At 37.9% G+C, this 27,012-nt stretch overlaps 1 protein-coding gene across 1 annotated transcript in view; it reads right to left on the bottom strand.

Moving 5' to 3' along the window:
• The window catches only part of SLC9C2 (solute carrier family 9 member C2 (putative)), a 103,040-nt gene that overhangs the window by 22,229 nt on the left and 53,799 nt on the right, over positions 1-27,012 (bottom strand). Inside the window, exons 13-21 of the mRNA XM_035010831.1 lie at positions 23,246-23,343; positions 22,189-22,308; positions 20,848-21,046; positions 19,729-19,917; positions 17,311-17,460; positions 11,303-11,354; positions 8,901-9,049; positions 6,444-6,569; positions 663-761 (exon numbers count right to left, since the gene is read on the bottom strand). Coding sequence (XP_034866722.1) covers positions 663-761; positions 6,444-6,569; positions 8,901-9,049; positions 11,303-11,354; positions 17,311-17,460; positions 19,729-19,917; positions 20,848-21,046; positions 22,189-22,308; positions 23,246-23,343 — 1,182 coding nt within the window. The remainder of the gene's footprint in view (positions 1-662; positions 762-6,443; positions 6,570-8,900; positions 9,050-11,302; positions 11,355-17,310; positions 17,461-19,728; positions 19,918-20,847; positions 21,047-22,188; positions 22,309-23,245; positions 23,344-27,012) is intronic.

The raw sequence follows: 27,012 nt of genomic DNA, 5'->3' as shown, positions 1-27,012 counted from the left end.
TGCTGCAAGAAATAAGTAATGGTTATAAAAGCATTCTGTTAAAATGGAAGTGCTTTTCAGATCTTGGGTATTATCTCCTTTTTTTTTTTTTTTTAAGATTTTATTTATTTATTTGACAGAGACAGAGATAGCAAGAGCAGGAACACAAGCAGCAGGAGTGCGAGAGGGGGAAGCAGGCTTCCCGTGGAGCAGGGAGCCTGATGTGGGACTCGGTCCCAGGACCCTGGGATCATGACCTTAGCTGAAGGCAGCCGCTTAACGACTGAGCCACCCAGGTGCCCCAGATGTTGGGTATTATCTCTCAGCTGTAGTGTTCACTCTGAGCAGAAATGGTTTCATTTAGAAATTATGTTAAAAATTTAAAACTTTCAAGGTGCCTCAGTGGCTGTCAGTTAAGCATCTGACTCTTGATTTCAGCTCAGGTCATGATCTCAGGGTCCTGGAACCGAGCCCCAGTTGGGGCTCCATGCTCAGCACAGACTCTATTTGAGTTTTTTCCCCTCTTCTCCTCCCCCACAATTCACACTCGTGCTCTCTCTCTCAAAATAAATAAATAAATATTTTAAAAAGAATTTAAAACTTTCCTGGTTCCTAAATTTCTCCTTATATTAAAATCATATATTTCAAAATACATTTTCAGTAAAGAATAAATAGTCCCTTACAATTGCCATTCCTGAAATAATTAAGTAGATTCCTTGTGGCATTTCACCTTCTCTACAAATGACATCTCCATAGTCAAAATAGGCAAGTTTGGCTCTCTCCTGCAAGAAAAATAAAAAGGGAGTCAACACAAAAGTTTCATAGTCTACTTTTCTAAATAGAAATAAGACTTTAAAGCTAAAATGGTTTTCAAGTAGAAAAAAAACCCTCAAACTATATTCTGTGGTTTGTTAATTAATTATAACATGCTGACATACCTCATCAATTTTTTTAAAAGAAAGGGACAAGCAGGCAAACTGTAGACTTTGTGATCACAGTGACTGGTGGAAACACCCAACAAATGCTCAGTTGAGTAGATGTTTACAAAAAAGTGTGATACTTCTGACAAAGGAGACAAAGACAGGATGCTCTGGAAAAGTCCAGAAAGGCCACAGGACCCCCATCTTGGGTGTCCAGGAAAGACTTTATTTCTTTTTTTTTAAGATTTTATTTATTTAGGGCGCCTGGGTGGCTCAGTTGGTTAAGCGACTGCCTTCGGCTCAGGTCATGATCCTGGAGTCCCGGGATCGAGTCCCGCATCGGGCTCCCTGCTCGGCAGGGAGTCTGCTTCTCCCTCTCCCGCTCTCCCCTCTTGTGCTCTTTCTCTCTCTCACTCTCTCTCTCAAATAAATAAATAAAATCTTAAAAAAAAAAAAAGATTTTATTTATTTATTTGACAGAGAGAGAGAGCGAGAGCAGGAACACAAGCAGGGGGAGTGGGAGAGGGAGAAGCAGGCTTCCCGCCAAGCAGGAAACCCGATGTGAGACTTGATCCCTGGACCCCAAGATCATGACCCGAGCCGAAGGCAGATGCTTAACGACTGAGCCACCCAGGTGCCCTGTCCAGGAAAGACTTTAAAGAGGAAGGAACAGCTAAGCTGAGGCTTGAAGGAAGGGTAACAGAGAGCCAGAATACAATGAGTTGAACATCATTCAAGGGCAGAGGATTCAGTATATGCAAAGACCAAAGGCAAATAGAACATCTGCACTTGGGGTAACAAAACTGCAGAAGATTCAGTATGTCTCAGACAGGGAGGGGTGGAGACCAGGACTGAGTTATCAATTAGGCTTCAACAGGCATAGTGCGTAGGATTCCCAATACTTTAGAGACTCACAACAACATTCTGGTTTCTTTTTAAATCAGAAGGGAATAAAACAACTTCTGGTAGAGGAAAATGTTTTAATACTAAAACATTTAATACTAATATATTCATCTTTATACTAACACAGTCATAAAGTATAATTTTTTGTACTTTTTGATGGGGGAAGAGGCCCACTAAGGCAAAGTGCCAGGGCTCGTGAAAGTTATCATGCAGCCCCAGTGGAGAAAGGACTGGAGAGGTGAGCCAGAGCCAGACCTTGAAGGGTCTCATAGGCACATTAAAGAGTTTTGGGCTTTTTCCCAAAACCAAGGAGGAGCCACTGAAGGGTTTGTAACAGGAGAATCAGGGGGACAGATTTGCATTATACAAAGATATGTAGGAAACATATTTCTAAATTATTCATAGTGGTTATCTCTAAGTGTGGGCTAAGAGTGATGAGTTTTCACTTTTCACTTTATGTACTTCTGAATTATTTGACAGTGTTGAAACAAGCATGGATGACTTCCCAATGTTTTCTTAAAGTCACCTAAAGCCAATTATCCAGCTTATGTATTATTCAGACCTTGGTTTTCTACCATTGACTTCCGGCTTATCATTATAGAACATTATGTTTTTAATTAACCACACCAGTTGGAGGATGAAAGAAGGGAGGAGTAGTTAAAATTAACTATTGTAGCTGTGATGGAAACCAAGATTGAAATTATAGTCTACAATAAGGGGTGTTTGTTTTGTCTACTATGTGGATTTTGGTTAGCCACATAATCCCTGGGCTGTCCCTAATGAGAATAATGCCTATGTATTTCCAATTCATCACAATTTTTATCCTGGTAAAATCCAATTGAAAAGTCTCTCAAGAACCAACATATTAAGGAAAGGGGGCACTTAGACTGAGAGAAGCCTGTAAGAGGGTAGAGAAAGTCCAACAGCCTTGCAGAGGTATGGCAAGTTAGGGATGGGAAGAAGGTTGTGCCTCTATGACAGGTTCACCTCAGGTGTCTGTGAATCACTAAATTATAGAGCTACCTTCTTTCGTTGGTTTCCCATTACTCCCCATTCACTGCTGGATGGTCAGTTAGTTACACTTGTGAAAATTACTACCTATAAAGAACCAAATTCTAATTTTATCTTAAATTGGATTTCAACAAAACTAAGCAGAAGGCAAATTAAAAGAAACAGTTTTGAGATACCTTCTCCCCGGTCCAAGCCTATCTCCCACCTCCCACACCCATTTATTTGAGACCCATTTTCCAAAGTATCCCCTATGGCCCCTGGCCATCCCATCTGGTTTCCTCCTCCTTCTTGCAGCCACACTTGTACTCAGCAAAGCAAGACATCAGATCTAAGCTAAGCCAGTTAGATTTCTCTCTCAAGAATTTGAACGGAGAGACAAAGAGCCTGGGAATTGAGAACTGAGCATGATATCCAAGTGCTAGAAGAAAGGTCCAAAGATGGCCGCCAATGATATTCCTGAGCCGGCCTGAATCCCACCATACCCACTGTTAGCTAACTATTTCTTAGCAGCTTCTATACACCACTTCATCGTCTTTTCAGTCAACTTCCCCTTTGCTTAAACTAGTTCAAGTAAGCTTTTGTTACTTTCAACCAAAGGAGTCCTTTTTTTTTTAAAGACTTTATTTATTTGAGAGAGAAAGAGAGGGAGGGAGCATTAAGGGGGGGAGGGGCAGAGGGAGAAGCAGACTCCTTGCTGAGCAGGGAGCCCTATTCAGGGCTTGATCCCAGGACCCCAGGATCATGACCTAAGCCAAAGGTAGACACTTAACCAACTGAGCCACCCAGGTGCCCCACAACCAAAGGAGTCTTAATTCAAGTAAATTTGAAATCAATTTCAAAAGAAAAATTCAAAAATTTCTAGCATGAAGAAAACATTAGTATAGTAAAAAAGGAATCAATCTCAGTAGAACCTCATTATGATTGTTGTCTTTCTAGAAAACAAGACATTATGGACAAACAGATGCCTTATATATCTACCTGCCTAGATCACAAATTATGGTACAACCAAATTTGTGGTAAAGCAAACACCATTTTTTGTCACAGAGTTTTCCTGATTCTAAAAATCTAGCAGAGGTTTTAACAGGTTGATGAAAACATTATAAACCTTTTAATTCATACAATAGCCACTTAAAACCAAAGCCACAAACTGGTGGTCTGTGGGTCACATCTAATCCAAGGATGCATTTTGTTTGGCCTGCATGATACTTTTAAAATTTTGAATTCTTGCCAAATTTTTAAAATTTGGAAATTTCACATAAAAATTCAGATCTACGGCTTTTGTTTTTTAAAAAAAATCTGACCTCTACATTATTAAATCTAATAGTCAATTTTCAATCTTCATCTGATTTGTTCTCAGCCTCATTTGACATAGTTGCTTACATTCTCCTTTATGAAATATTTTCTTCACTCAGCTTCTGGAACACCACTCTCCTTTAGTTTTCCTCCCACCTAATGGATTACTCCTCAAATCTCCTTTTTTCCCAGTTTTATTGAGATGTAATTGACACACAGCACTGCTCAACTTGAAGGTATACAGCATAATGACTCAACATACATATATTATGAAACAATTACCACAAATTTAGTTAACATCCATTACCTCTTCTAGTTACAAAAAGAAATTATTTTTCTTGTGATCTGAACTTTTAGGATTTAATCTCAGCAACTTTCAAATATTACCATGCAGCAGTGTCAACTATATAATCATCATGTTGTACAGCACATTCCTAGTACTCATTTATCTTATAACATGGAAGTTTGTACCTTTTGACCATCTTCCTTCAATTCCCCCTCCCCCCATCCTCTGCCTCTGGTAAACACAAATCTGATCTCTTTTTCTATTCTTTTTTTTTTTTTAAGATTTTATTTATTTATTTATTTGAGAGACAGAATGAGACAGAGAGCATGAGAGAGGGGAGGGTCAGAGGGAGAAGCATACTCCCTGCCAAGCAGGGAGCCCAATGCGGGACTCGATCCAGGGACTCCAGGATCATGACCTGAGCCGAAGGCAGTCGCTTAACCAGCTGAGCCACCCAGGCACCCACTCTTTTTCTATTCTTTTCACTAATTCCTCCTCATCTCCCCTCTAAATGTTGGATAGCCCGGGACTCAATCCTTGGATGTCCATAATAATTCCTTAAATTATCTCATCAAGTCTCTATGCTGACAACTCCAAAATCTCTATCTCCCATTTGGCCTCCCACCCGAATTCCAGTCACATATCCTACTGCCTACTCAACATCTCCATTTGGATGTCTAATGGCTTTCTTAAATTTAACTCATTCAGAATTGAATGCTTGTGCCCACCATATAAATCTTCTCTTCTCCATCTAAGTCAATAGGAACTCCATCCTATTTTCAGACTAAAATCCCAGAAGTTGTCTTCTCTCTCTAACACTCCTATCAGGATCTAATAGCTCTACCTTCAAAACACATCAAGAGTCTGACCACTTACCACTTCCTCTAATCCAAGTCCCCATCACCTCTTGCCTCCATTACAATCATCATCTCCCTGGCTTGCCCTTGTCCCCTTAGAGCCTATTCTCAACACAGCAAGGAGGTCATTTTTCATTGTAAGTTAGATCATATCACTTCTCTGTTCAAAACCTTTCCATAAGTTCCCATTTAATTCAGAGTAAAATCCAAAGTCCTGGCCTACAGAGTTGTACAAACTCGGGCTCCACAACTACTCCAACTTCATCGGCTCTTGCCATCACTGCTTCTGCCACAGGGGCTTTGGGGATGTTCCTTGAACAAACTGAGCACACTCCACACCAGGGCGTTGAACTTGCCTGGAATGCTCTTCTCCCAGATTATCTACCTGGTATGCTACTGCTTGCGGATCTCTCTTCAAATGTCACCTTATTAGAGCAGCCTTCCCTGATCACCCCGTATAAAATAGCTTCCCAACTATATTCCCTTTTCTCCCTTTTCCACTCCCTAATGTAAGACTAAAAGCATTGACATATCTATCCATAGCATTGACAATTATCTAATAGACTATATATTTGTGTGTTGGTGTGTTTATTGTCCATCTCTATCCATATAATATAAAGTCCAAAGCAGGGACTTCATTTACTTTGTTTACTGGCATTATCCTCAAACCTACAACAGTCTCCAGCACAAAGAGAATATTCAATAAATATTTCTTGGAAGAGTTCAAACTCCTATAACAACACTCAGCTGACTTTAGACAGACCATGAACTCTGGAATATACCACAATTCTCACTGTTCCCTATAATACTATACACAGCTTGTTTTACTTTTATATCATCTGCCTGGCCTGTATAGTAATTTGAACTTGAGACCCTTGCTCTAAAAAAGGTCTTTTCCAGAGGGTGTATCTGGAAGTGCAGAACTCTACAACATAAAATAAGATGGGATTCGTAATAATCAGATCACACAGATAGCTTATCCTAAGCAGATAAGCCATTGTGAAAAATCATCTTTGCCCTGTAAACTCCAAGTGAAATCTACTCTTCTGGGTTTTGCTGGGCCTCCATTTTGGCTTACCCTTCATTGGCCATCACAGGATTCTTGCTTTGAATATGCTTTTTTTTAGTCTTACATTAGGGAGTGGAAAATAATTATCATCAAACCTGAGTCAGAATAGAAGACAGAATCTTTACCTTGAAGAACTCAATGAGAACATCTTTATTTTCCAGCCAAACAATATTATGAAGATATTTATCAGGAGTAGGCGGTGGGATTGCCATTGGAAAGTTATTCAGTGCTTTTATTTTTGCAAGGAGTACCTGAAAACAAAACAATCAAAATAATGGTGATCAGATCCTGTGATGGGAAAGGGTAAGTAGGTAAAAATTAAGAAAATCTAACAAAACTACTGTTATGTAAATTTATTTTGATTTTGACTCACAATTTCTCTCACTCTACTTAAATTATCCTCTAAACTTTTTTGGTCCCTATTCTTCCCTTAACTCACTGAATTTATGAATTGATATATTAACTAAATTTGAGTTTATTATCTTTATAATCCAGTTAACACTGCATGCCACTGTGTCTTAATTTCAAATCATCTAAACTTCAAAGTTAATTACTGTACAATTTAATGCCACATTTTCTCAAATATTTTTCATATGTATGATTTGCTTCTCTAAATTCTTCTAATTTTGAAAGATATAGTTCCACCTTTGTGGGCTCTCAGAAAACTTCTTTGGCTTCCCAGGTAAGAGATAATCACTTGTCTGCCTTATTCCCATAGCATCTCCTACAGATCTCCCTATGGAACTGATTACATTATAGTATTATTATTTTTACTTATCTGCCTCACCCTCCTATTATGTAACTTTTGTTGAATGTATGAATAAAGGATTAAATGAAAGAACAAGGAAAAGCCAATGGACTTTGGGGGCAATGTTGTACTAAGTATCCCAATCTCCTCAAGAGTCCATGGCACATAGTAGGTATTCAACATATATTTACTCAATTAAATTGAATTAGCTAGCTAACTCCTTATGACTATCTCCTTATGCCTTGGAAGATAATTATCTCTTTGGCTGACAACTAGGCAATCAGTATGCATTCAATAAGTAACTATTGAATAATTGATTTACCCATTACCTTTCTAGACAAACCTATAGGAAAAAAAAATCTCTCTCCTCATAAGGGCTATTATTTATTTATTTTAATTAATGGGTATCAAGCATTCAATTGAATCTGATATAGCCTTCAAAGTGATAAGTGAAAAAAATAGAATAGAAAACACAGTGTGTGTAGAGGTATAATTTGAAGAAGACTGTAAAGTAGTCCTTTTCTTCTGTCTGTCAGACACTATGGAGAAATCATATTACCCATTTAGTCCTTTGCCATGATATTAATCTAAAGAGATAGAGCCTTAAAGGGGAAAGCTGGCCTGTCCCACACCTATCTCCCTTTGGGAACCATGGAGAGGGGACTATGTCCTGGGAATGACCAGAAGCACAGTGCATGTGACACTTGGCCAGGAGCTGCCAGTGATAAGGAAAAACATATGACACACAGAGCAGCTAATCAGTGGGCAACACAGACAGAATGTGGGACCAGAACTTCCATGCGGATTTTTTGGTTTTTTTGGTTTTGTTTTGTTTAAGATTTTATTTATCTATTTATTTGCCAGAGAGAGACAGCAAGAGAGGGAACACAAGTGGTGGGGAGGGCAGGGAGTGGGAGAGGGAGAGGCAGGCTTCCCACTGAGCAGTGAGCCCGATGCGGGGCTCAATCCCAGGACCCTGGGATCATGACCTGAGCCGAAGGCATACGCTTAAGGACTGAGCCACCCAGGCGCCCCAGAACTTCCATGTTTCTTATGGCCTTATGCTAGGAAACAGATTCTTACAAAGGATAGAAAGAACAATCATATTTGCACAAATACACAGTCTAGATGGTAGATGTGAATAAATAGCATTAAATATTAACCATGCTTTCCTCTGTCTTATGTCCCTATTTTTTTTGCAAACACATATATCGTTTTTCAAAAGTCTATTTATCAATAACCAACGATGGTGTCTTCCCTACTCCTCTCCTCTCAGAACTGCCCCCTCCCTGATCCCCACAAAACACACAAAGTGCCAGCGTAGGCACACAAGCTGATCCTTTCCCAACCGTGTTAACATTATGTGATTCCCACCTCCCATGCCACAGCTGCTAGGACTGGGCACAGCACATTCTACCAGTAGATAGAGAAGCAGAAAAATGTCATTGAGTTTGTAGAGGGAGCCAAAAGAAGATGGCACAGAGGGCAACCCTGATATGAAATGGAGAATCTGGAAAGCTTTCTAGGTCTGCAGTCAAGTCCCTTCCTCAGGCCTGGCCACATGGTCTGGCTATTGTGGGTTCTGAAGACACCATGTGTCTTTATAATAAATCCCCCAACTCAGGTTGGTTTCTGTTACTTGCAACCAAACAGTTTTGACATGGTGTATACCAGGTAGCGCTGGTGCTAGCTTCCACGGGCATTAACAAAGGCTATAGGCAAAGGACAGAGCCAACACCTGATTTAATCGCCCTCACTCATTACACTCAAGTAACAATGCAGGCTTGGGTGTTGGGCCCATGGAATCAAGCCACGTGGAAAATAACTTTATTACCTTATTCATCTCGATGCCCTCATGTTTATCAATAATACCTCTTGACCAAAGGAAAGTGAGGTTTTTCAGAGCTTTAGCAATCACACTCCGGATTGCCTGCCTCGTCTTCAAAGCGATGACAACATCGCGACCCTCATGCTCTATGAGTCCTGAAGCAAATAAAACTGTTAGTAAGCAAACAATGCAATAAGCACAATAATAGCTAATATTTGTGTAGTGCTTTATAATTTCCAAAGTATTTACACAGTACCTATCATTCCTGTCTCATACAGAACTTGTGAGGCTGGAAGGACTAGAGTTTTTCAACTCCATTTTATGGATGAGAACATTGAAAACTGGCTTCCCCCACCAACTAGGAGAAAATCACTTTCTCTGCCTTATTTCCATGATATGTCCTACATATCTCCATTATGGAACTTAATACATTGTGGTATTTTGATTTTTACTTATTTGTCTCCTGCTAAATATCATATAACTTTTGTTGGGTGAATGAATAAATGACTTAACAAAAGAGCCCCTGGACTCAGCTGGTGGAGCTTTCTGAGATCAAATTGCATATCTTGTCCTCTTTTTTTTTTTTTAAGATTTTATTTATTTATTTATCAGAGAGCGAGGGAGAGAGAGAAACAGCATGAGAGGGGAGAGGGTCAGAGGGAGAAGCAGGCTCCCTGCGGAGCAGGAAGCCCGATGCGGGGCTTGATCCCAGGACTCCGGGATCATGACCTGAGCCGAAGGCAGTTGCCCAACCAACTGAGCCACCCAGGCGCCCCTATCTTGTCCTCTTTAATGAACACAAAAAGTCACGAACTGGACTGTGAGTCACGACCAAAACTGCATCTCTTTCATCTTTGTATTCCTAACATGGACCAAAATGCCTGATACCTGGAAGGTACCAGACTTTTTTTTTAACTGGCTGGTATAATGAAGGATAGTGTGATCAGGAACATAGGTCAGTGGAGCACTTGACTCTTGATCTCGGGGTTGTGAATTCAAGCCCCACGTTGGGTGTGAAACCTACTTAAAATTTAAAAAAATTTTTTTAAAAAAAAGGAACTTAGGTTTCAATGTCAAGTACACCTTGGCTGGAAATCTGGCTCACTACTTAACCACCCATACGACTTCAGGCAATTTAACCTTTCTAAACCTTAAATCTATAGCTTCATCATCTATAAGATGAAGATGATAATAGTATTTGCCTCATAGAGTAATCATAAGGATTAAGTGAGATAATGCATATAAACCTGTTAACACAGTTCTTGACATAATTAACATTTGACAATCAGTTTTAGTAACCATTTGGGAACAGGCACTCCGTTTTACAGGACTGAATCAAGAGAATTTTGTAATATTCCATAGTAATCTAAAAGCATAATATGAGGGGCGCCTGGGTGGCTCAGTCGTTAAGCGTCTGCCTTCAGCTCAGGTCAGGATCCCAGGGTCCTGGGATCGAGCCCCGCATCGGGCTCTCTGCTCGGCGGGAAGCCTGCTTCTCCCTCTCCCACTCCCCCTGCTTGTGTTCCTGCTCTCGCTCTCTCTCTCTTTGTCAAATAAATAAATAAAATCTTTAAAAAAAATAAAAAATAAAAGCGTAATATGAGACAGCAGCTCCTAGGCCGGCCCCTAATCTTTAAAAGCACAGAAATAAAAATCTACCCATATGTAAAGGCAAAGGTGGGTCCTGGATTTTCTGAGACAGTGCCAAAATTTCTGGCATATTGTCTCCAAATTCACAATTTCATTCATTAGGCCACATTCTTCCAATTTTGATTTGGAAAGTATCATCCTCATAAATCCATATGGCATCTTATAATGTGGTTAGGAATACAAAGTGGTTTTACTTGATTTATTTTATAATAACTTCCATTTATGCCAGGCTCTCTCCCAGATACTTTTGCATACATTGAGAGCCTGGCCTACAGCCCCTTACAAGGAAAACAGACCCAAGAAGCTTTGTATAAAATCCCAGGGCTCCTGCTGTGTGCTTCAGCTCAAGCAGAGTGATTGTAGATGCTCAAGAAATGACATCCCTTGTAGCCCCACATTCCTGAGTATCCTTGCAAGCAAAGTAAAATAAAACAAAAACACCCTTTGTCAAATGTAATCATCGTGTGTCTTTTTCTTACAGCCTTAAGGAATCTGATCTTGCCACTTTAATACACTTTCTACACTCCTCATTCTTTCTGCTATGTTCCCATAGCAAATGCAAAACTTCTAACTTTCTGCAATTATCCATTGATATTCTCATACCCTCCACTAAGCTCTGCATTTTTGGCATACCTCGCCTGTGTTCAATAAATGCTTGTTGTGTGAATAAATGAGTAAGTGAAGGAAAGTCTTCCCTTGGTAAAATTATGGGATAATAAGGTGTGATTTCAGGAAATCAGATACTCCCAACTACCTACCTAGTTCTTTGACAGCATCTCGTTTGTTGGTTTCCAAAATTTCATGTAATTTCTGTAAGAAGTTAAGAAAGACATTAATTTGTTATTACACTAACTGCATGTCTGGCTTTAAAATCTGAGAAAAAGAAGAAATCCCACTTAGTTTATGATTTGGGGGAGATGTTTAGCTCAGTTCTTCCCTCTGTGCCAATTCTGCTGCTTTCCCTGTGTTCCCACTCATATTACAATGAATAGTGTGCAGTCAGTAGCTTGCATAACTACTGGACCCAGCCTTTCTCAGAAAAGATTAGTGTGCATTCTGCTGTGCACCAAGGAGAATTCTCACAGACAGAGCTTTGTTAAGAGAGAGCCCACTGAGCAGCTGTTTGGGCAGCCAGTCTATCAGGAGCATAAAAACAAGGGGAATAATGAGAAACGATGGTAATTGATTAGTTCATGTTTCCTATGGATAACTCCTGACATAACTAAGAGGTAGCTCTACTCCAGGGCTAACCGTGGTTTAAGCTGTGTTCAATCATACAATGGGTATTGGTCAAATGCCCACCATGTCCCAGGCACTGCTCTTTGTGGAGCTTATTCTCCAACTTTAAATCTTTCTGGAGCTTGCACTTGGCCACACCAACAGCCCTGGCAGCAAACAACAGGCAGTTCCCTAGGATTGTCAGGTACAGATAACTGAAATCCTGCGCCCAAATAACACAGCATAGTGCTATTTACAGGGAAGAGTAACGAACACAGTGTTATTTTACTGGCTTATTTTTTGTTTTGTTTTGTTTTAAGATTTATCTATCCATTTTAGGGGCACCTGGGTGGGTCAGTTGGTTAAGCATCTGCCTTTGGCTCAGGTCATGTTCTCAGGGTCCTGGGATGGAGCCCGGGTCAGGTTCCCTGCTCAGTACGGAGCCTGCTTCTCTCTCTCCCTCTGCCCCTCTCCCAGCTTGTTCTCTCTCTCTCTCTCTCTCTCTCTCCTCCGTGCCCCCTCTTGTGCTCTCTCTCTCACTCTCTCTGTCTCCAATAAATAAATAAAAATCTTTTAAAAAAAAGATCTACCTATCCATTTTAGAAAGAGAGTATGTGCACACGCATAAGCAGAGGGAGAGAGGGAGAGAATCTCCAGCAGACTCCCCGCTGAGCACAGAGCCCAACGCGGCGCTCCATCCCAGGACCTTGAGATCATGACCTGAGCCAAAATCAAGAGTGTGATGCTTAACCAACTGAGTGACCCAGGTTCCCCTACTGGCTTGTTATCTAAAGTTTAAGTAGCTAAAATTAAGTTTTTGCTGTTGCTTTGGTCTAGAAAAATCACATGTAATAAATCCCTCATCTTGAATATAAGAATGAGGTACACAATTTTTATTAAATTGTTTCTTTTCACTTGATAACACCAAATCAATATTGGGAAGGTGCCAAATTAATGGCTTGCCCACGGCACCCACACACCGCGGCCCCTCCCCGCTTGCACAGGTGCATAGGTAGCTGTGAAGACCCCTTCAAACCAAACTGCACTGATAGCAACTCCGTAACAATGTTACAGAACGACCTGCACAAGAGAGCATAGGAACCGACTCCTACCCACACATGGAACATAATCATTAAAGCCTGGGCATACATGTGACTCCTCTAAGTGAGCTGCCACTGGTCAGTTTTTGAACCACGTCACTTTCAGAAAAAACACAAGTTTGAGATCTAAACACATCTCAAAAAAAAAATTTAAATCTTTACTGAAGTCTCCTTTATAAATGCCAAAGGGGAATTTGTTTCATCTCTTACACTTTGAGGCAAGCACCCCCACATGTCAATGCCTTCCCCCAAACTCCTCAAAACACATTACCTCCCACCACTGACTGATGCTTTCTTCTCTCCTCTTCCAGTTTCTGAAATCTTTCTCCTATGAATAGCTCTATCTTCTTTCTAGTATAGCTCCATCTAGACTTTCTGTGCTTTTTTTGTCTTCTCTAATATTCAAAGTAAATCAACAAGATAGAATTCTGTTGCACATTTGATCCAATAATTGATACTTCCTTGATAAATCCAGAGAATAGTTCTCTAGCCTATCTATAAGGATGTCATGAAAGACGTTAGATGCTTTGCTAAAATTCAGCTATCCTCTTTCTATAGTGGTCCCTGATTTAAAAAGAAAATTTTAAATTCTAAAGATATTTAACAATATATCTTCTTGTATATTTTAGAAATTAAAACATTAGGGTAGGTATCTTCACAGCCTCTTTCCCTCTCCTGGATTTAATAAGGAAAGAGCCTCTCTTTCTTGGCTGAGGGCCTGAGGTAACTCATAGTCATCACAAAAAAATAGGCACAATAAGCAGAAGATGTAACTCTCAGTCCATTCCTGATTTTGTGTATACACACACAATTATTAGATCTGGGCTTTAGTAATCAGGATTTAAATTCATTGTCAGATTAAAAATCAAGAGTCTCTAATGATGTACTATATGTTGGCTAACTGAACATAGTAAATAAATAAACAAACAAACAAACAAATAAAAAATCAAGAGTCTCACTTGGGCTGAGAAAATGCCCTTCAGCTATTGATACTGTTCACTTTGGACCCCTCATCTACACATCTGAAAATAAAAGCAAAAGTCACCAAACATGGGGCAGGTAAAACAGGATGAAAGACAAGAACCAAACGTGACAAGTGGAAGAATGAACCTCAAGGAAGCAGAACTGATACAGGAAACAAAAAATTTTTAAATAAAGAGATTCAAGGGAATATCACATTTGTTTAAAAAAAAAAAAGGTAGGGGGAACCAGTTTCAATGAAAAGAAGCAATCACAGTACTTGGAGATCAAAAAGTGTTCAGTCAAAAAAGAGGAGAGAAAATTTAATAGATGGACTGAATATCAGAATGAACACAGCTACAAACTGGATTCGGAACATGGAAAATCAAGCTGAGGGGAGGGGGTTCTCACTGCAAAGAGGTAAGACTTGGAAGTTATGAGAAACCTTGAAACAAGGACTAAATCCAGAAATTCAAGAATTTGTTTAAAATGGTGCTGAAAGAATGAAATCTTGCCATTTGCAATGACGTGGATGGAACTGGAGGGTGTTATGCTGACGAAATAAGTCAATCAGAGAAAGACATGTATCATATGACCTCACTCATATGAGGAATTCTTAATCTCAGGAAACAAACTGAGGGTCGCTGGAGTGGTGAGGGGTGGGAGGGATAGGGCAGCTAGGTGATAGACACTGGGGAGGGTATGTGCTATGGTGAGCGCTCTGAATTGTCTCAGACTGTTGAATCACAGACCTGTACCTCTGAAACAAATATACATTATATGTTAAAAAAAAAAAAAAAAGAAGAAGATGAAGATGAAGATAGCAGGAAGGGAAAAATGAAGGGGGGGAAATCGGAGGGGGAGATGAACCATGAGAGACTATGGACTCTGAGAAACAAACTGAGGGTTCTAGAGGGGAGGGGGGTGGGGGGGATGGGTTAGCCTGCTGATGGGTATTGAGGAGGGCACGTTCTGCATGGAGCACTTGGTGTTATGCACAAACAATGAATCATGGAACACTACATCCAAAACTAATGATGTAATGAATGGTGATAAACATAACATAATAAAAAAATGATGCAAATGGCAAAATAGAAACCAAGGGGAGGGAATAATCAAAGAGGTGATGGAAGAAATATGGCAATCTTCTGATTATGAAAGCTCCAACAAGTGCTGCGTGGGATAATTTTTTTTTATTTTTTTTACTTTTTAAGTTATGTCTCCTACCCAAGACCCTAAGAACAAGAGTCCCATGCTCTACCAACTGAGCCAACAACACACCCCGATAATTTTTTTAAGATTTATTTATTTATTTTAAACCATGCATGCACGTGAGTAGGGCGAGGGGCAGAATAAGAGAATCCTCAAGCAGACTCCGCCATGAGCTCTGAGCTGGAGGTGGGGCTCAACCTCACACTCCTGAGATCATGACCTGAGCCAAAACTAAGAGTTGGACCCTTAACCAACTGAGCCACCCAGATGTCCCCTTTTTTTTTTTTTAAATCACACCTAGACACATTCTGGTAAAAATTCAGAACTCCAAGGAGGAAAATCCTATAAGCCTCTAAACACAGAGAGAAAAAAGTCACCTACAAAAGCACAAGTAAAATCAGACTTGTATCATCAATGCTGAAGACAGATGGCAGTATCTTTAAGAAAATAGTTTTGGACAGTGAAAAGATCAATTATGAGAGCAAAATACAAAGATTTTTTCATGTGTTAGCCCATACATCACCTATGAAAAAAATTACTTATGGGCATAATCTAGCATGATAAAAAGGAAAGCAAAAATGAGGCTCACATGGGACTCCAGACAGGGTGGCTGAAGAATATAAGCTAAAGGAAGAGAGGAAGATAGTTTAAAAAACACTTTTTTAATTAATCCATTTGACTGTTTCCTTTAGAAGAGTCTCTTTCAAGTAGTAGATGTTTAATGATACTGATCATATTTCTTTTGTTATGAGTTGAATCAAATGATAGGTTCTACACTGAATAATATATAATCACAACAAAGTAAAGGTTGTTTTTTAGTTTTCCATGTATGGAGTCATTTATTGAAAAGAATAAAGACATAATATAATTACATAATAAAATGTAAATGTTATAAACCTTTTCTCTGTAAAAATAATTGCTCCAAAAATTTAAGATGGGGAGAAAAAGAAAAGGCTAAAGCAATATTCTAATCTCTTTGTACTTCATGGCAGAGTAAATAAAGGCTGTTTAGAGATAATAAATCAAGAATAAAATACATGTGCACATTATTAAAATTATTATGGCAAACAGTAGAGGAATTAACACAAGAGTAGTTACTATGGGGATGCCTGCCTTCAGCTCAGGTCCTGATCCCAGGGTCCTGGGATCGAGTCCTGCATCAGGCTCCTTGCTCAGCAGGGAACCTGTTTTTCCCTCAGCGTGCCATGCTCACTCTCTCTCTGACAAATAAATAAAATCTTTTTTTAAAAAAAAAAAGAAGAATGGTTACTCTGGGGCTGTCTCTAGGAAGCCGTAGCGTGGAGGGCAGGGAGGGATACTTTTACTTCTTGAATTTTATTACTTTCAAGTTGTAAAATTCTGCATGATTATTCTCTTACCATCTTTTCTGCGTTCTCTCCTCTCTACATATATATATTTGGATTCAAAGATCTTACCCTTCAGGCCATGCAGAGCCACTGAATATTCTTTTTTCTTTTTTTTAAAGTAGGCTCCACATCCAGCATGGAGCCCAACGCAGGCTTGAACTCACAACCCTGAGATCAAGACTCAGCTTAAGCAACTGAGCTGCCCAGGTGCCCCGCTACTGAACATTCTTAAGCAGAAAGTCACATGTGGAACTTGAAACATTACTCTACTAGTTTGTAGAGGGTCCTGGGTGGACAGCCTGGCATGAGGGAACCAAGTCAGGAGGTGATTCACTCCATCTTCAAGTGCCTAGTATGCTCACATCCTCATCTCCCATTCGGTACCTACTTCATGCTGCCTGGAAATAAGGAGGGTCTTGAATGATTAAATAAATAAATAAATAAATAAATAAATAAATAAATAAATAAGTAAGTAAGTAAATAAATACTACTACTACTCAGCCATTCTTCAGCACCAGCATTTCGAGTTTTCAACGTCAAATCTTTCTTCTCTTTCCCTCTCTCTTTCTCTCCACTTCAGACCTACCCTTTCTTTGAAGACTCGTGAGTTTTGATTCCTGCACGAAGCCTTTTCCAACTTGCCCTACCCTTTAGAGAGTGTTACAAAGGCAGACAAATCTCTCGTCTGCATCCAGAAAAAAAAAATGAAGGGTAGATTTTCCTCTGTGAAGATCATAAACAAGTTTGATAAAGACACCTGACTGTCCTCTGCAGCACCTCTTATAACATAATAAGCAATTGAAGCCCCTTCACTTGCCACAATTTATCTGTTGGATCAAATACAAGTAGAAGTAGTCTTAAAAGATATGACTACACTCAAGTGATTGTTTTCCCAATCTTGTCTCTCACCTGATATATTGATTCTCGGCTGGAAATTTGTTTTATTAAAAATTTGGTATCCTCTTGACTTTTGACATAACCTTTTGTAATACTATACATCAAACGGAGGCGCTTTTTGATCTGCACATCTACAATATTTATCAGTAGTGGGATTATTATCTGGAACAATGAAGAGAAAAAAAAAGTGTGAAAATTTGATGAGGAAAAGCACCCTTGAAGGCAGGTGTTCTCAAAGTGTCATCTTGGGGAGCAGTGACATTATCCAGAGACTTGTTAGAAATGCACATTCTCAGATACTTCTTAGCTCTAAATTTCTCAAATCATAAGCTGAGGCAAGAGAGTGTCGTGACTAAAGAAAATCGGATTTTAAATATAAACCCTCCGAGGTTGAAGTGCGAGCTCTCCTATTCACCAGTTCTATGACTTGAGCAAGTTACTTGTGACCTTGAGGATTCTGTCTCCTCATCTGTAAAATGAGGGTAGTAATACTTAAGTACCCGAAGTCCAACGGAGCAGCCCCTCACAACCAATACAGTCAATCACAGAGACAGAATCAGGTCAGAATGCAGGGTAGATGGTGAGGAGCCAGGTCACAGAGGAGGAAGGTGAGAAGAGCAAAATAACATCATAGCAAAGGAATTACAAGGGCAGAGAAAGAAGAGATTTTTAGCTGCTCTTATGCTCTTTGGCCAGAGGGAGAGATAGTAAAGAGGATTTTTACAAAGTGTTATTCCATAATGCACTGACACCCCCTGAGCTGTTCCTAAGAGGATCTAAGGTAAAAATCTCCAATATTCCTCCAAGTTCTCCAATATAGGCTTCTTTTGAAAGCCACATTGTACTGAGACAGGCTATTAGAGCACCTGACTTTATATGTGGTAACACCTACTTCACAGGGCTATTGCAATAATTAGATATATTAATTAGATAATATATGTAAAGTGCTCTGCACAGTTCCTGGAACATAGTAAGTGCTCAATAGAAAAAGTTAATCCTGATTATATTAATTCCTTAAGTATACTTCATGGAGATTTGTCAAAGTGTGCTGGACAGAAGTAGCAACTGGTTCACACTCTGAATAGAGTTGACTTCCACAATAACACATCTTTAAATCTGTACTTCCCTCAGAGAGACATTTCACAAAGTATTACTTCTACAATAATCATTTTACCTTCATCTGCATCCAATCTCTGTATAAAAACTGATTACCTAAGGAAGCTTCTCCTTTCCATTTTAAGACTTAGACTCATGCTGCACATCCTGATTTCTAGTGTACTTTGTGTTATGGTGGGGTTGTACCTTATGTAGACACTCAGCTCTAAGCTCGTAAAGCAAAAATCACAAATAATCAAAATTACCCCTTAAAGCAGGGTTTATGTATACAACTCTGCATAGTAACGCTTTTGAACACCAAAGCTTGGTAACAATGATATAGAATCAGGGAAAGAACAGACAATAAAGTCTACAAGTACAAGTCTGAGCATTCAAACAATTCTGCCTTTAAGATGACTACTAAATTTCATGGAGAATGGGAATAGTTGGAGGATTCTAATGAATCCCTTTTGTCACCGGAGTTTTCAGCAGTTGTTTTTTTTTTTAACATTAATCCTTCATAACTTCAACACATACCAATAAACTTGTTTGACATAATAAGAATTAGAGAACTCAAAAAAAAAATGGAGTGGCAAATGAAATCATCTAAAGCTCCCAAGTTAAAAGCTTATATAAGACAACTTCTTTGGAAAGAAAGACAGGAAGTTTAAGAGCTGAGACTGGAAATCTGAAAATCTACCTTCAGAATCAAAACCAGAGGCATGGAGAGAAGGAATAGTAGCTGCTACAGAGACTGAAGGACACAGCAACGTTAAGTTCCATAGGCAGTATGCTATATAAAAATGGCTTGTAGAGAAAATATTTTCATGCTTCTGCACAGTTAGGCCTTTATGAGCAAATTTTACTAAAGCCTAGAAAACTTGTTTCTGGGTCACCATGGTTTAAGTGGCACCAACATTTTCATTCTTTCACTCAACAAATATTTGATTAAGAACTTACTATATGCTAGGCACCATTCTAGAGCCGTAGATTACATCAGTGACCAATACAAAATCCCTAACTCATGGAGAGTACATGCAACATACAGTACAAAGGTATCAAGTGCTATGAGGAAAAACTAAACCTGAAGCAAGTTGGGGAGGGGGCGTCAGGAAGATGCGATGGGAAACTGGTATGTGTGGGGGGACCACACAGGGTGATCAGGGAAGGCATTCTCTGCAAGAAGGTGAGAGGGTGAACCAGGCAGACTCCTGTAGAGAAAGCATTCCAGAAAAGACAGCTCCTTCTCTTGTTTCCTTCAAAATAATGAGGTTTCTTAACACATTTAACAGTGTAGGAAAAAAAAACCCAATATTCAGAAGTGTGATGTTTTACCTTGATGAAAGGAATAAACCTGATTATTCTGAAATATCCTAGTATTACTGTAATCTGAATAAGGACGAAGTTGTCTGGTCTCAATTTGACAAAGTATATACAAAAGATATCAATGATTCCAAGAAGCACGATAAGAAAGTCCAAAGTATTCCAATATTGATGAAAATATTTCCTTTTCAAAATTACTATCTATTTAGAAAACAAACAGAATATACATTATTTCATAGCACTATACAGTGATGGGGGAGGGGATGGGTCTTCAAAATTAACAATTCAGTCCTCAACTACAAATGAGTTGTAATCCAAAAGTTGAGTTTTAAGTTATTCATTTGGAGTTCCAAACAAATATTTTTAATCTCCAACATCAAAATCATAATTTGATTCAAAATATATATAATCTATAATGAAATTGAAATGCCAAAAGCAAGCAGTTAAAAATAGCAGTAAAGAGAGTCATTGCAACACTATTAATAATAAAGTATGAAAACAGTAATGCTGACAAATCATCTTTGAAGTATTTATCCTAAAAAGTAGTTCTTGGGACTCCTGGGTGGCTCAGTAAGTTAAGTGTCTGCCTTCGGCTCAGGTCATGATCCCAGGGTCCTGGGATCGAGTCCCACATCAGCCTCCTTGCTCAGCAGGGAGCCTGCTTCTCCCCCTGCCTTCCACTCCCCCTGCTTGTGTTCTCCCTCTCTCTCTCTCTCTCTGACAAATAAATAAATAAAATCTAAAAAAAAAATTAATTAATTTAGGTCTCATGACAAGAACCTAGCAAACCAATTTGGGTTTATTCACTTATTTGCTTTTTGCATCATTATAGAGAGTATTTGAGGGAAACAACCATTTGTATTTTCCATCTGGATTTCCATTTCTCTTGCATGTCATTGGGATTCTCTCCACTTTTATGATACTTATCTTACTTGATATCCAAGACCATGACTATTCTACTGATTAAATTATTAAACTCAGAAAATTCAAAAAAGATTACTAAAATTCCAGGATCCTATGAACTATTACAGCAAATGGCTTCTAGTATCAAATTATTTCAATATGACAGAAATAGATTCAAAGATATCTGAATTGTTCTTTTCATTGGATACATTTTTTTTTAAACAGTACCTTCAGTGCTGATCGAAATATGTATAAAAATACAAAATAGTTGTTTACTGATATAAGTGCTGACACATTTAACTCTCTTGCCATTGGCCATAGATGCATTATAACAGGATAAATGTACATTACTGTTATAACATGTCCTGCATATTCAAATTCTTCTGAAAATACCACGTGATATACAAAAAGCAGAAATTTATTATTCCTGGGGAAAAAAGAGATCAACAAAATGTTAGATCACTTTAAAAACATAACAATTGAGATCTGAAGTTCAACATTTGTTTTAACAAATCATTAATTTGAAGAAGAGTATAAAAATATAAAATAAATAAGCAGAAACCTAAAGCATACTTTCTGTACATAATCATCATGGAGAAAGATAAAAATATAGCTCTTATTAATCTATATCAGGATGGGGAGCACTTTTTAAAATCAAGTCTAATAGTACATAGGAAACAAGGCAAAGATTCATTCAACAAAAGCAAGAAACAAGTAAATATAGAGAAAAATGTCAGCATCACTTAAAAGTAAGAACAGGAAACATATTCTATTCAGGAATTACCATGACATATATATTTTTTTAATTTTTCCAATCCATCCTAAGTAGAGCCTAACAAAAAGTAGTTATCTAGATATATGTCAAAACCCTAGGGTTTTAATTCCTTCTATTTCTCTTCAAACTTAATACATGGAAAAAAGTTTAAAAATTATCAGGATTTGTTATGAAAGGTATGTCAACACTCAAAATTTAGTAGCATGAATTTTTCTGATATTTCTCATTTTTATATCTTTTGTTAATAAAAAAACCTTGTCTTGTCTTCCTGCTCTAAGTTCACAACTTATGATAAAACAAAGAGTTTACACAAGTTAAGTAAATCTGTATCTTGTGATATTTTGGAAGATTGGTTACAGGTATTATTAAGGCCATGTTGTATTTTTCCTAGTTATGGACATTAACAGAATCACCCCATGGCACAGATGAAATTGAGAGGAAAATGTAGGCCATGAGTTTGATATTTCTCTCCCCTGCTCAATGTTATACCCAGAAGAATATGAAAGCAGTCCAGTTTGTAATATGACCCTAAGACATGGCAATTGCCACTTAAAGAGTCCAAATATGACCAGTCCTGTTTCTTCTTCCTACCCACTCTCTAATAGAGGTATCAACAAAGTTGCTTAAACAGAATGAAGAGAAGCAAGTGCTCTGCTCCTTCACCACTTGATCAATAAGAGTTGACCATAATATTAGTTAATTTTTTAATAAGGAAAATCAATTTACTCAATGTTGACAATGTGGAAAAGGTCGTATTATTAAGTATATTGCTATTAAAGGTTTATAATACCTACCCATACATAATAAGAGATGCCTTATCTTTATGATATTCCAAGAAAGCTAACATGTTTTTAAACTTCATAAGCCAACTTCTAGCTCTTACATAAGTTGAAACATCATAAATACTCATGAATCTAACAGAGAAAAATAGACATATATGTTAAAATAAAAATAAAGTGCTATACTTTGGGGTAATATAAAAAGGGAAAGTTTATTAAAAATGCTCTGTCCTGAGCCTCTGTATCCATCCACCTACCCACCCACGGTCAGGTACAGGAAACCCCTGCTGCCTCTGTCCCTGGAACCATTCTTGACTTGAGGTAGAACATAATTAAAGCTTCTCCAGACCAATTCTTTGGGGTTCAGAATCAAGCTCCCCTTTGTCATGCCTCGCCTAGCTCCAGCCTCTCCAAGGCCCTGAAGGCCCTACCCTTCCCAAACTTTAGGAACTGATATTAGATCTCCCAGATAGATTACCAGACTGTTGAAATGTTAACTATCACCTGGCAGGATTTCCTATCATTGTTGCCCCCACAAGCTTTGTCTTGGATCATCCATTAATGAATGCTTGCCAGGACTATGACCAGATATAGACATATCTCCAAGATACTTGAACTTTTCCTATCAAATTTAATTGCACTGCCAAGGTCCATCAGTTGGGTCAATTCCTTCAAGGCTTGCTCCACCTGACTAATGGCAGGCTCCAGGCTTCCCTACCTACCTTTATCCAGTAACTTAGTAAACATGATACAAAGAAAAGATAAATATAATAGTATATGAAATTACATAGGTTCTCTTTCATGGCTCCCCTAGTCTCTTATTTAATTACACTGTAGTCAGATATTCCTCCAGAATCTCCTATTGACACCAAAGTTATGAACCTTCAGTGGGAAAAAATGTAAACAAGTAAAATAAGAAGTAGATGGATATATGGATGGATAGACAGATAGATGAAGATAGGTGAGAGAAATAGATAGATCAATCTGGACATTTAACTCTCAGTTTGATTTTTTTTTTTACCATATACCCATTTGATTTTGGAAATAACAATTTAAGAAGTATTATACTTACTTTCCTCGGATGGGGCAATAGGTTTTGGTTGCACCAATTAATATCCGGGCTGCCTCTACACTGAGGATTCCATCATTACACTGTTTTTCAAAGCTACTCTAAACATACAATTTTAAATAAACATTACAAAGGATCAAACATAATATAATATAATATATTCTGCTTTACCTTTACATAGTCCTCACTATTAGTACTGAATTCATTATAGGAAAGTATACTTTTACCAGAAAAATCCTGTAGCAGCAAAAAAATTCATTCAATTTAAATATTTACTGAATATTCATCTTTTTGCAAAGTACTATCCTGGATGCAAGAAAAGATACCAAGTTTCCTAGCTTCAGAAACTCAAAATCTATACAAGTCAGAGTTTTCTTTAGTAATATAAACAGCATCATAGCATCATCTTTCTGGAGCAGGATAGTGCAAAGTATTAATTCAAAGGTTAACTAATCATCTCAACCTCTTAAAGAACTACCAAGAGAGAAAAGTAAATTGTGTTCTTTTTTTTCCCTTTTTGCTAGGTTTATTGTGATATAATTGACATGTAACATTGTGTAAGTTTAAGGTGTACAATGTGATGATTTGATACACTCATATATATTGCAAAATGGTTACAATGGTAAGATTAGTTAACTCATCCATTATCTCACATAATTACAACTTTTTGTGCGTGATTGTGTGTGATTTAAGATCCACTCTCTTAGTAACTTTCAAGTATATAATATAGAATTGTTATAGTCACCGTGCTGTATATTAGAGCCCCAGAATTTATTCATCTTATAACTGGAAGTTTGTACACTTTGGTTAACATCGCCCCCATTTCCCTTACCACCCAATCCCTGGAAACCACCATTTCACTCTGTTTCTTTGAGTTTGACTTTCTTTTTTTTTTAGATTCCACACATAAGTGAAATCATACAATATTTGTCTTTCTCTGTCTGACTTATTTTACCTAGCATAATGTCCTCAAATCACAAATGACTGTTCTGTGGTTGAATAACATTCCATTATTAGATTGATAGATGATAGATGATAGATAGATGATAGATAGATAGATAGATAGATAGATAGATAGATAGATAGATAGATAACATTTTCTTTATTCATCCATCAGTGGACACTTAGGTTGTTTCCATGCCTTGACTATTGTGAATAATGCTGAAAGAAACATGGGAGTAGAGAGATCTCCTTGAGATCCTATTATCATTTCCTTCTGACGTATACCAGTGGGGTTGCTAGAATATATGATAGTTCTAGCTTTAATTTTTTGAGGAATCTTTATATCATTTTCTGTAGTGACTGTATCAATTTACATTCCCACCAACAGTGCACAAGAGTTCCCTTTTCTCCACATCTTAGCCAACATATATCTCTTGTGTTTGGGGGGATAGTCATTCTAACAGATGTGATGTGATATCTCATTATACTTTTTTTTTCAAGTTATTTTAGTCACCTGGTGGTCATCACAAGTGCATTCCTTTATCCCCATCACCTATCGCATTCATCTCCCTACCCACCTCCCCTCAGTTTGTTCTCTATAGTTCTGTTTCTTGGTTTGTCTCTATCTCTCTATATTTTCCCTTGGTTTGTTTTATTTCTTAAATTCCATATATGAGTGAAATTATATGGTATTTGTTTTTCTCTGACTCACTTGCTTCATTTATCATTATACTCTCCAGTCTATCCATGTCGTTGCAATATTATACCACTTCTTTATCCATTCATCAGTCGATGGACACTTGGGCTGCTTCCATATCTTGGCTATTATAAATAATGCTGCTATAAACATAGGGGTGCATGTATCCCTTTAAATTAGGGGTTTTGTATTCTTTGGGTAAATACCCAGTAGTGTGATTCCTGGATCAGAGGGTGGTTCTATTTTAACTTTTGAGGAACCTCCATACTGTTTTCCACAATGGCCACACCAGTTTGCATGCCCACCAACAGTGCAAGAGTGTTCCCCTTTCTCCACATCCTCACCAATACCTGTTGTTTCTTGTCTTGATTTTAGCCATTCTGACAGGTGTGAGGTGATATTTCTCTGTAGTTTTGATTTGCATTTTCCTGATGATCAGTGATGATGAACATCTTTTCATGTGTCTGTTTGCCATCTGCATGTCTTGTTTGGAGAGGTGTCTGTTCATGTCTTCTGCCCATTTTTTAATTGGATTATTTGTTTTTTGGGGTGTTGAGTTTTATGAGTCCTTTATATATCTTGGATATTAACCCTTTATCAGATATGTCATTTGCAATATATTTTTTTCCATTCCATAGGTTGTCATTATAGTTTTGATTAGCATTTCCCTTATGATTAGTTACATTGAGTACCTCTACATGTGGTTGGCCATTTGTATGTCTTCTTTGGAAAAGTGTCTATTCAGGTCCTCTGCCTATTTTTAATCAGATTATTTGGGTTTTTTTCTATAGACTTTTATGAGTTTCTTATATTTTTTGGATATTAACCTCTTATCTGACATAAGGTTTGCAAATAATTTCTCCCATTCTATAGGTTGCCTTATCATTTTATTGATTATTTTACTGTTCAGAAACTTTTTTAGTTGCAGTTGCTTCTATTGCTTGTGTCTTGGGTAACATATTAAAAAATTGGTTGTCAAGACCAATGTCAAGGAGCTTTTTCTTTGTGTTTTCTTATAAGAGTTTTATGGTTTCAGTCTTATATCTAAATCTTTAATCCATTTTGAGTTAATTTTGTGAGTGGTATAAGATAGAGGCCCAATTTCATTCTTTTGCATGTGAATCCCCAGGTTTCCCACAATTTATTGAAAACACTAACTTTTCCTCATTGGTATTTTTCACTCTCTTGTCAAATATTAGTTGACCATACATGCATGGGTTTATTTTGGGTGTCTCAATTCTGTTCTGTTGGTCTATGTGTCCGTTTTTATGCCAGTACTATACTGTTTTGGTTACTATAGCTTTGTAGTATAGTTTGAAATCAGGAAGTGTGATGCCTCCAGCTTTGTTCTTTCTCAAACTTGCTTTGGCTATTCAGGTTCTTTTGTGGTTTTATACACATTTTTGGATTGTTTATTCTATTTTTGTGAAAAGGGCCATTGGTATTTTGATAGAGATTGCATTGAATCTATAATGGCTAAGTAATATAGGCGTTTTGACAATATTAATGTTTCTGATCCATGAACATATCTTTCCACTTATTTGTGTCTTTTTCAATAACTTTCATCAGTGTTGTATAGTTTTCATTGTACAGATCTTTCACCTCCTTGGTTAAATTTATTTCTAAGAATTTTATTGATTTTAATGCTATTGTAAATGGCATTATTTTCTTTAATTCTATATCACAGAATTCCTTGTTAATGTATTTAAATACAAATGATATTTTTATGTTGATTTTGTATTCTGCAAATTTACTGAATTCGTTTATTAGTTTTAACAGTTTTTTGGTGGACTCCTTAGGGTTTTTTTTTTTTTAAGATTTTGTTCATTTATTTGAGAAAGAGAGAGAGTAAGAGATCATGAGTGGGGGAGGGGCAAAAGGAGAGGGAAAAGCAGACTCCCCCCCGAGCAGGGAGCCCAATGCAGGGCTCCAACTCAGGACACTGGGATTCTGGCCTGAGCCAAAGGCAGCTGTTTAACCAACTGAGCCACCCAGGTGCCCCTTATGGTTTTCTATATGTAAGATCATGTCATGTGCAAACAGAGACAGTTTTACTCCTTCCTGTCTGATTTGGATGCCTTTTATTCCTTCCTTCCTTCCTTCCTTCCTTCCTTCCTTCCTTCCTTCCTTC

Source organism: Mirounga leonina, unplaced genomic scaffold (assembly GCF_011800145.1).
Source record: "Mirounga leonina isolate KUSES-001 unplaced genomic scaffold, KU_Mleo_1.0 Mir_154, whole genome shotgun sequence".
Taxonomy (NCBI): domain Eukaryota; kingdom Metazoa; phylum Chordata; class Mammalia; order Carnivora; family Phocidae; genus Mirounga; species Mirounga leonina.
This window is presented reverse-complemented; position numbering and strand designations above follow the sequence as displayed.